Source organism: Microplitis demolitor, chromosome 7 (assembly GCF_026212275.2).
Source record: "Microplitis demolitor isolate Queensland-Clemson2020A chromosome 7, iyMicDemo2.1a, whole genome shotgun sequence".
Classification (NCBI taxonomy): domain Eukaryota; kingdom Metazoa; phylum Arthropoda; class Insecta; order Hymenoptera; family Braconidae; genus Microplitis; species Microplitis demolitor.
In genome coordinates, this window is record NC_068551.1 from 114906 (window position 1) to 126928 (window position 12023).

The 12023-nt window shown below is 29.6% G+C and overlaps 1 protein-coding gene across 7 annotated transcripts in view; it reads left to right on the plus strand.

Annotated features, from left to right (window-relative positions):
* The window catches only part of LOC103573433 (rho GTPase-activating protein 20), a 104008-nt gene extending 92758 nt beyond the window's left edge, over window positions 1-11250 (plus strand). For 4 of the 7 annotated variants that reach the window (XM_008552517.3, XM_014443458.2, XM_053740627.1 and 1 more), the window contains 6 exons: window positions 6063-6332; window positions 7224-7603; window positions 7776-7902; window positions 8122-8783; window positions 8869-9167; window positions 9280-11248. In XM_008552517.3, the coding sequence (XP_008550739.1) occupies window positions 6063-6332; window positions 7224-7603; window positions 7776-7902; window positions 8122-8783; window positions 8869-9167; window positions 9280-10496 (2955 nt within the window). In that variant the 3' untranslated portion in view covers window positions 10497-11248. Of the gene's footprint in view, window positions 1-6062; window positions 6333-7223; window positions 7604-7775; window positions 7903-8121; window positions 8784-8868; window positions 9168-9279 lie in introns of all 7 variants that reach the window. The other 3 variants (XM_014443459.2, XM_014443460.2, XM_014443461.2) reach the window with 3 other exon arrangements.
* Window positions 11251-12023: the final 773 nt, after the last annotated feature.

Below are 12023 nucleotides of genomic sequence, written 5' to 3' on the forward strand. Positions count from 1 at the left end.
TAGTAGTGGTAGTAGTGGTAGTAGTGGTAGTAGTGGTTAACTACTGTGCATCAAGGACATCCACTTGGGTTCTTTCGGTTCTCTCAGCTCTGTCGCTGGACATTATCTCTGCATATATCTAGATTCTCTTCGTCAGGCAAATCTTAAGGTGGAGAAGATGTTAAATCGAATAAAAAAAAAATTTAAGTTAAAAAATTTAAGGATCCTTTTGAAGCTTTCAATAGTTTACCTTTTTCATTCTTCAGCTTATTTATTTATAGTACATATTAGATATTGGATATCCTCGCATCTTTATCTTTAAATATACGTTTGCCGCATGTGCTCTTTCAAACTCCCCCGAATATCGCACCTAATTTACAATCCCATTACTCCTGTCAACAAGATGGCTTAGCCACGCAATAAGAAAATTCCAATGAGAGAGAACTACTGATTTATCATCCCATAGTTTCTTATTCTTTATACATTATATTTATTCCTCCCTTACACCTTTTTCTTATTTTTTTCTCTCCTTCTTTTTATCTCTTTCTCTCTCGTCTGAATATAACGTTCCAATATGTTTTACAATTAATCACCGCCGAGATTATTTTCTTCGTAGAAGATGCAATGATGCATTCTAATCATTTTTTTATTTATTTAATTATTATTAATTTTAGATTGCTTTTTCATGAGAAATTTGACTTTTTATAAAGATAAATGTTTTTTTTTTTTTTTTATTTTTCTTTTTTATTAACGAATTTTAAAAAAGATAAGATGATGGATCTTGTATGTAATGTGATATAATAAACACTCAATTTTCGCTACTAAATATTTCACCGACGTTAAAATTTTATTTCAACACAGCAAAGTTATTATTTAAAAAAAAAAAAAACCGAGATTGTGGGGGTGGAATTCGTTAAGTCTTTTAATGGATGACGTTCATGTCATTAATAATATTAAATATATGAGTATATATAAAAAAATGTCAAAGTGAGATGAGGTGACACGATTGCAGCGGAAGACGTTTGACGACAAAATTAATGATAGCAAAGTATCTTCATTTTAATATTAATATTAACATTACTATAATTAAAAAAAAATAGAAATATGTAGAAAAATTATTCACGGCATAATAATTAAAAAAGTAAAAAAACTTATACATGTTTATTAAAATGTCCTTGAGTTATTTGATTAATAAATCAACAACTTGTATATATATATATATATATATACTTAACTCACTGAGTCTTTTGAGTCTCTCAATTCTCGCGATTGCTAAGAGTATCCAAGTCTCAAGTCTTAGGAATTTACAGGAAACTTTAAACAATTCATTATTACACAATCGAATAATAAATACGAGAGCTGTCATTTAAAAATGTATTCCGAGAACAATAACCGATTGTTTTATTTCCATTACCGTATCCAATTCTCCGCTATTCCATCTTCATTGCAATATATTTTCAATTATTTAATTAAAAAAAAACATGTTTTATTTTTACTTTAAAAATTGGATAATAATTTAGGGCCAATGTAGTTCTTAATTTATCGACCGCAAAATTATATAAAGCAGTGTATATTATTATATTAGATTTGCAACATAACAGAAAGAGAGAAAGACCGCGTGATCGCCGTTACACAAGTGAAAATTACTGTATATACGCTTAACAGCAATGTGCTGTAAAAATACTCAAGTAGACATGAGTCACTCTTATTAAAAAAACTTCCTTTAAAACGGGACTACAATTATATCCATGCATGTTAACCCTTATAGATTCTTAATATATAATTTTTAATTTTAATTAAATCTCGATCACGCACTTATTTTCTAAGTAAATCTGATAATTATTATCAGTAAATTTATTTTAGAAATTAGAAAGCAATCATGAAACGTTATACAATAAGTGTATAATACTAAAAATAGTAAATGAGTCTGTACTGCTGAGATGTTGAGATGTTGATACATGTTGATATGGCGATTTGAGTTACGTCTTCGATGAGAGTTACACTCATGCAGTACTTTGTGGTTAGAGTTTAGAGCAGACTATAGAAAATATATATGAGTCTTTCCTCCTATCCCTCCTATCCCTCCTATCCCTCCTATCGAATGTCTAGAGAGTCGTCTCTTAAGATTATTTAGCCTTAGGTATGTACCTCACGCGAGACCAATCAAATTCATTGCTACATCAATCATTTATTTACCTCAACTGACGCGTGCAACAGGCACATGCGCAAGTACCAGAGTACCTCAAGAGTCTGCATTCCATCTTAAGACTCATCGCACCGATCAATGAATAAATCGACAAGAAAAAGGCTATTCTTATTTTATGATACTAACAACCGATAAAACTTTATGTAAAATTTTTAAAATAAATAAATCCTTTAGTTTTTTTTTTATTTTTACAAAGCAATTTTGCGTTATCGTGATTAAAGTTAAATTATATTTTATACCTATGATGATTAAAAAAAATGCCATTTGAATGTTAATCGAAATTATTTTGTGATGAAAACGATAACTGCATCATCAGTCATCGTCAGCCACCTGCAGCACCAAGCACGACCACCTACGTCTCTTTCTCCAGCATATATATATATATATATACTCTATACAAGTAGACCGCGTACTCGCAACTTTCGCTGTAGTATATAGTAACTAATGTCAATTACTTATTTACTAAATTTTTTTTTTATTTTTTATTTTAATATTAAATAAAATAAAAAAAAAAAAATTGTCAATAGAAATAATAAACGCAACCGTTAGAAGTGATGGTAATAATATTTATTATTATAATGTTGATGATAATAATTGATGAAGAAAATGTAAGTGGTTGAGAAACAAATGGTCGATTGGAGATTGCTGATGCGGGTGAAGGTCGTTAAGGCACGTCAGAATTCAGAATGTCAATTGTTTCAGAGAGTGCGTGCAATTCGCAAATAAATACATATTTTCATAAATTATCATATTTTATATTTTTTATAAAATATATTATTATATACATATATGTAATTGATCATTTTGAAAATGACATAGTTGAAAGTAAAAGTTACTGAGACAATTGTCCAATTTACAATTACTTGTTAAAAAAAATTATTAAAAAAACAGTAATAATAATAATAACAATAATAATAATAATAATAAATATTGAATACATAAAACGAATACCTTTCATTATTGCGGCATCATATCTTATATATATATATAATACTTATCTTACATTACAATCACAGAACTCTATCCATCTCGATCAGGTGTTTCACATACTTGTGTAGTCGTGTACCTGTCCGCGAGTATTACACCATCCATACGGAGATCATGACGAGCGTATATGTATAACTCTTAACTCTTAACTCTTAACGCGTTCTCGCGACTTAAACTGCTCTCGCCACTATACTTAGATTACATTACATACTCAGTTAGTCTTACTGTTGTACATACTGCATGATTTACCATGCCATCATACCATCATACCATCATACCATACTAGCTCCTTACCTCCGACGAGAAGGACGAGAGGGACGAGAGGGACGAGAGGTACGAGAGTTAAAGGTGTATTTTGTAACACTTGAGACAGGTGCGTATACATACGCTTACCTGGTATTATTATTGCGTCACAGCATTATGACAGTACCAGACTGCCAGCAGAGCAATATGTCCCTTTCCCTTATAATTAGATATTAAACTCGTACCAAGTCTCTGTTTAATAACCATTTAAATGCTAAAATTATTTTTATCATTATTTTTTTTTTATTAAAACTTATTTATTTACTTAAAATATAATTTTTTTAACCGATGTAAATACCGATCAAAATGATTAATTGATGTTATTGCAATACCGCAATATTTAAAAATACTTAAAAAAAAAAATTGTTGTAACTGCTAAAAATATTAGTAATTTAAATATTAAATTGACTAGAAGTGTATACATAAACACAGATGTTTTTGTATATCTGTCATTAAAATAATAATAATAATAATCATAAATAACAATAAATGATGATGAGTCAAAAAATAATACATAGGTACAAAGACTAGATTAATTGATATCGAATTTAAACATCCAATAACTATTAAATAATATTAAAATCTAAATTTTTACGGTATTAATAATTATTTTTTCTGTTATTCATCTTATGTAAATGGTAATTGGTAATAAGTCAACTTGCCATTGGATGTATATATATACTATTGAAGATACGTTACAAATGAGATTCAACACTGTCATTTTTCTTGGCTCACAGGTGGCCTATTTACACTCGCACATTAATAATAATAATAATAATAATAATAATAATAATAATAATATCAAACTAAATACAAAAATGGATTTATTTAAAATTACAAGTGACTAGTGATTCAGCAGCAAGTATCATATAAAATATCATCCTATTATCTGTTTCCTTATAAAAGGATTTAAAAATCGGAATGTCTATAATAAAGAAGCGTTTATAATAATAAATCTCGCTATTATATTTAAACAAATCGTCGAGATTTTAAAAACGACGCAACCCTACATACATTCCACAATAAAATAATCTATTATTCAAACTACCCTTTACAGGTACAAGGATTACGGATTAAAATCCATACCGTCCTTTTTTTTTTTACCATCTTTAAATATTTAAAACGTCACGAGATTCAGACTACAAATGTGATCGCAACCAACAAAACTTTCAATAATTCAAAACTGGTATTTTGTTTATTATTATTATACATACACTCTTTTTGTTAATCTATTCAAAAAAAATAAATAAATAAAAAAAAAACTTTCTATTTAAATTTCTAGTCTACTTGACATTTTGTCGTGGGAATTTAAAATTTTTAGCCGTCAAAGGTGTTATGATTTATTTTATTTATTTAATTGATTGATTTTGTTTTTTGTTATTTTTATTAAATTTTTTCATATAGATGTCTATTGAATTAAATTGTATACAATTGTCGTTATTCTTGATTCGAGAGACTGATTCTCGATGAATCGAATGCGTATGGTGAAAGTGTGCGAACGCCCGGCAGCAATGAATTCTCGACCCCCTACATTAAATATATATATATATATATAAGTATTGTAAAAGCGGTGTTGTATGAAAGCGTGCGACAATAATGACGATGGGAAAAAAGGAAAACGTATGTATGTATATAAATTTACAAGGATGAATAAAAGTGAAAGATAGCCATAGGGCAGTTTGTATTATACGAGTATATATATGCGTTTGCATCTTCATGACACGGTTGAAATTAAGAACAAATTATACGTACAATGATAAGAAATACCCTGAGGCATTGTTGCTTCATAAAGAGAAAATATTTATATACCTTTGTATTAAGTAATACTATTAAATCCATGTTTAATATTTTGTCTAACACTAATATCTCTTGTTTTTTATTTTATCTTATCTTAGATTTAAACAAATATATATAGTTAATAACTCATTTTAATTTTATTTTTATAAATTTGACAGCTTATCCGATAGTTATTTATTTAAACGAAATTCGAACTTAGTATTATTTCTTTTTTTTATCAATGAAAATGTCTTTATTAACAACAAACTTCGATTGTAATTATGAGTAAATTAATAAATGAATCACAGTATTAACATAAAAAATGTATATACCACATCGTCTGTATTACTCTTCTGACACTCGTTCCAGTATCATATGTCTATACAAAAATTTATTATATATCAAATCCATTAAATTCCGTATTGAGTAATAAATCGTGCAAGTGATGATTAAGTAATTTCTCAGTGCAGCAACAACGTAAATAAAATTTTTTATTAGTGTAAAAATAAATATTAAAAGAAAAAAAAGTACATCCCAACTACAAAATGATTGATTGCCGGTAATCGAGCAGTCAACTGATCCATCTTTATACATATTCTCTTACAAACTTTACCCGGTCTTTTTACTTGGACAAATATTTGCATAACTATCAATCACGTGTGTATAAATTTATATGTATGTATGTATGTATGTACCACCTACTATTGAGAACTTGTGTTGTCAAATATGTCAATATATTTTTAAAATATTTTCTAATCTCTTTATAATTTATTATAGTTAATAACTTGAGTATTATATTTTCTGATTATAGGTTCAGAGGCTCGCTGAGTACGAGCGATACTTGGGCCAAGAAGCACGTACACTAATAGAGTCTAATAGTAATAATAATAATAATAATAATAATAATAATCATCATCATCATCATAATAATAATAATAATAATAATAATAATAATAATAAAACGAACATAACCAGCGGCGCAGTTCTTCAACGTGCCCAACTTGAGGGTGACCTTCACCGCATCCAAGAACTATTTCCGGGCGACAACCTGCGTTTACATGAGCGAGATGTCCTCACGACGGTAAGTTGACTGATCTTTGTGCAAAAAAACAAATTTAAATTAAACTAAAAAATAAGACTTAAGACAATAAAGAAAGAAAACGATTAGCCCTAATTGCCTATACGCGTAACGTCCTTTACGGATTATTTGTCGTAGCAAAAGTAAAGTCTCTATCGTTTCTAAGAACACATCTCGTGTTTTTGCAATCACCACGTGTGTGCTTATTCTTCTTCTTCTTCTTCTTCTTCTTCTTGTTTTTTCTTTATCCTTCTCCTTATAATAAACGTTCTAAACCGTGGAATTTCTGCTGGAACAACAACAGAAGCAGGAGCAAAAGCAGGAACTGCTGAAGCTTCTCATGCATCACGTACGAGGAAAAGGGTCTCTGCAATTTTATGCTTCCTCGGGCGTCTTACTTTACACTTTAAAACTCCATAATACCATGACCACCATGACCTATCCACTCTCGGTGGTTATACCATTATAGCTATACCATTTCCAAAAGATTTAAATTTACTTACTTGCATACTAATTTACTTTTATTAAATATTATGTGATTCTTAAAATTACCCACAAGCTATTGATTCAAAGAAAACATATTTTTATTTTATTTATTTTTTTATATTTTAAAAAAAATAAAAATGATTAAACCGGATAAATAATAATTACGTGAGATTAATATGCATACATCTAGTCAGCTGTATAAACGTAATTATTAGAATTATAGGCGATCTTGTTATATTGTAATTGTTTTTTACATCCACAATATCATTATATTATTATTATTATCATTATAATAATCCACTATAAGCATTTGTTAACACCACATTCTGAACTTTGTTTTAATTTTTAATAATTACGTAAATGTTAAAAAATTAAAATTGATTTATTTTTTTTTATTTTATTAAACAGAAAATGAAGAGTCTGATACGTAAAAGAAATGGACCAAATCCCGGTCGACTGACTCGTGCATTGTCACAAAAAAATCTTCAGAATATCAGCAACTCACCAGTACCAGCGACAAAATCATCACCACGGACATTTTTACTGGAGACGCCAGTACAATTTACCACGGGTATGCAGTCCCAAGACCGGCATCTTTTTCTCTTCTCGGATCTGCTGTTGATTGCCAAAGCACGAAGTGGTGGAAATTTTAAACTCAAGCAGACAGTGAAGATGAGCGAACTTTGGCTAACCGCAGGACACATTGAAGATGTTGCTGAGTCGAACAAATCTCAAGAAACAAGCTTTGTTCTCGGTTGGCCTACGACAAATGTTGTTGCAACCTTCATGTACGTTTTTATTTTTATTTTATTTCTTTTTTAATCACCCTTTGATATTACACACTTTCATTGACATCATATTCCATGTCAATTATTATTATTTTTTTTTTTTCTACTCAATGTTAATTAAATCTGAGAAATAATAACAACTCAAGTTATAATTAATAATTATTTTAAACAGGACTGCAGCTGCCAGAGATTTATGGTGGGGACGTTTGACAGAATTGGTACGGGAAGAAAGTCTGAAAGAACCACCAGACACCAATATCCAAGTTGTTTATCACGACAATGACACAAACACAGAATATGTAAGTATAATGCCAATGATTATATAAAATCTCAAAGCTTTATCTATATTTTTCTCTTTATACCCAAGACCTCTCATGTCAGAAATTACTGTGGTTTTTTTTTTTTATTTTTCTCCACAAAACACTTAAAGTCCTCTTTCTTTATCTTGTTAAATTTTTCATTTTTTTCACCAATTGTTTATTTATTTGTTTTTTTTTTTTTTTTTTAATACATTTTAGTGCAAGACAATAATGGTGAGCTCAGAGATGACAGCCGCGACATGCGTGAGTCTAGCGACCAGACTATTGGATCTTCAAGGCCCCTTTCAGCTTTGGGCAAGAACTTGTGCTGACGAAGCCCCTTACCCTCTTATAGGCCATGAGAGGCCTTTTGCAATAAAGCTCTCTAATTTACGACACACACTGTCAACTGAAGAAGGATTTGATCTGGAGCACTGCAACAAAAGTGGCCATGACACTTGTCATTTTATTTTGCGACCAATTCTCAAGTCACCAATAAAAAAAAATAAATCAAAAATCACTGGATTACTTAGACGATCATTGTCATTAAATCCGAGTATTTTTGGTGTTAATTTATCACGATTAGACGAAAATGGTTTACCTAAACCAGTACTAGTGATGCTTCAGCAATTATTTGCAAAAGGTCCTTTTACTCAAGGAATATTCCGTAAGTCAGCAAACGTTCGGATTGTTAGAGAGCTTCGAGATCAAATTGAATCAACTGGCGACTCAAGTTGTTTAGAAGATGCGCCAATTATTGCCGTTGCTGCATTACTAAAAGATTTTTTACGATCATTACCCGATCCACTGCTTACGTCTCATTTATTTCCACTCTGGATGGCCAGTTTAGAATCAAAAAATTCTGTACAGACTATCAAAAGGTATATTGATTGATTGTTTGTTTAATTGATTGATTAATTATTTATTGATAATTTTTTAAATAAATATATATTGTTTTTATTTTAGCATTCTTGATCGACTGCCAAAAGCCAATTACACTCTTTTATCTCATTTGGTGTGCGTGCTTCATCACATAGCCCGTCGTTCAAAGCATAATTTGATGTGTGCAAGTAATTTAGGCGTCTGTTGTGGACCAAGTCTTCTTTGGTCATCAAATCCGACAGTCAATCAGAGTCGTGCCATTCCAGCACTTACAGAGATGTTGATTCGTCACTGTGAAGTGTTGTTTGGTGACGCTGTGACTCAGCTATTTGGCGAGGAACGCAGTGACAGCGGAGCTGAAGAGAGCACTGACAGTTTACACTGTGAGTAATAGTAATCAATAAATATTTCATTAAATTTTTTTTTTTTTTTTTTTTTTTTTTTTTTTTTTAAATTAATAAATGAAATAAATATTAATAAATTTGTTGGTTGTAGCAGGTGGGCTTTCGTTGGACAGTTTGGATTTAACAGAACCTCCACGCAAGGATCACATGTCACTGTCACGTGATTCAGGACTGACATTGTCAGATTGTCAACTTTTCATACCCGAATCACCAGTCGGCTCAGAAGACTCTGCAGTAAATGCATCAACTTCAAGTTTTGACAAGTCATCAGCAGACAAAGACAAGTGTCTCAATAAATCTTATATTCGTGTCTACAATGGCTGGGAGGATCGACTAAATAGTTATACAACAACAACAACAACAACAACAACGACGACGCCAACAACGACACCAACAACGACGACAACGACAACCTCAAGTCCAACTGCTACCAAAAATCAACAGAATAATGAACTTTGTCGCGATGACAAACTTAACTATCCAAATCCAAATTTTCAACGACAAGATTGGCTACGTGCCCAACTTAAACGAACTCCTAGAACTAAACTAGAAGACGATCAACGCAAAGAACGTTTTGACGACAAGGATATTTTCAGTCGTGACTACTTACGTCAGGCGTCTATAAAAGAAAATGTAGAAAACTGCAAAGAAATTGTTTTTAGAACACAACAGCAGCAACAGCAACAGCAACAACAACAAAATGGAGATTCATGTCTTGAAAGTCGTATCTCTAATCACGATTCCGAACAGAGTTCTACTGGTGAGTCTACTATCTCATCAGAGCGTAGTCACAGTTATGATTTTAAAAAAGAACGTTTTGATTTAAAAAAAATAAAATCAGACTATTCTTCTTCTGGTTGTGATCAATCACCAGTGTCCTCCTCACAAAATGGGAGCTATCACTCAACTGGAGATTTGTATGAATTTAAAAAAGTATTGACTAAACATGAAACTAGATTAGAAAATAATAATATTTATGGAAATCGTGAGACATTAACTGAAATTTATAGTACACGAAAGAGTAGTGATATTTATAAATTCAAACAATCTGAAACAATTGAGGTATTTTGTGATGAGACTGATGATGATACACGTACATGGCCTGATACTCCACCACCACTGCCACCCCGATTGAGGCATCTGCCTCCAGTGCACATGAGTCTTGAGGATCGACACAAAATCACCGGTAGATCACGGTCTTTGCCACCCCCGCCACCTTACCGACCTCCGCCCCAACCGCGAGCTCCCATTACCACAAGACATCTTGGCTATCCTCGATCGATTATTGACGACGAGAGTTATGTTTAAATTATTATTATTATTATTATCGTTATTTTAAATTTATCTGCTATCTAAACTACTTGGCTAATTATTTGTTAACATTTTTAAGTTTAATATATAGTTATTATTAATAAATAAAAACGTAAAAGTGTTAATAAATAAAGATAATAATAAATAATAAATTATCTCCAAGTAGTTTAGAGATAGTAAATATATAAAAAATAAAAAATAAATTATTTTTAATAAGGAGCTCAAAAGTACTCGTTGTAATAAATGAGTCTTGTAACTAAACCTAGTCCGAATTAGCCCCGATGGTCGTAGTGGACAGAATGGATTTATATGTGTGACAATTATTATTCATTATTAGTTTACTTTACGTAAATCAAATCAGTGAGTTGAATACAAAAAAAAAGAGACTTCTCAATTAATTTAACGACAATTATGTTTTTTGTTATTATTTGTATGATTCAGGGTGCTTCCACATGCTTAATATAACTACTAATTTAAATATATTATATTAAAAATTATAAAAATATCTTATTATTAACTTTTTTATTGATAATTATCGATAAATATATAAATATATTATATGATAAGCATAAATTTATTTTATGATGATGATAATAATCAAAACAATACTTTTCTATTTGATATTTAAAACTTTTTTTATTTAAGTTTCATTTCGAAAATAATGATTTATGTAACATGACATTTACGTTTACACATATATAATAACAAAATTATTTCATACAATAATAATAATTATGAACGATTACTTTGTTTAGTGATTAATTGATTAATCTTAAGGTATAAAACAAAAATATAAAATGTATTATTATTTCTCTCTATATTCTTTGTAAATATTATAATGATAACTTTTATATCAATAATAAATTTATCAACAAAATTATAAATTATTTATTTCATTTTATTTTTTATGATACACAACGTTAATGATAATTAAATATTTATTTAAATTTAATTTAATTGATTAACGTATAAATTAATCAATACTTTATTATTATTAAGCATATTGATAATAGGAAAAATTAATTCTATTTCATTGAGTTTTAGATTTATAAGACTATCGCCAATAGTATAAGAAGTGGTAGTAATTAAATTTTTTACCCAATTCTCGAGAGTTGGATTATTACTTGCTGATATAATTTTACCGGTGTGTACTGGCATTACATGTAAATTATTTACTTGATATATTTCACTTGAAGCAGGATATATTAATGTCTGATAAAAAAAAATTTAGATATATAAATAATAATTTTGTCGAATTATTTAAATGAATAATAATTATACCTGAAATAAGCAATCACCATATTCCATATGAGAAATGTAATATATATTTGTTTTATTTGTAAGCCGCAATACAATATTTATATTTTTAAAAACATTGTATTTTTTATAATTATTATTAAATTCATCTAAATTAATAACTTTTAAAGATGATGGCATGCCTGGTGATTTTGGTCCTTGAAATTGTGAACAGAGTTATTTTAGGACATTTATAATTTTTATTCAAATATTTATGATCGACTCCAT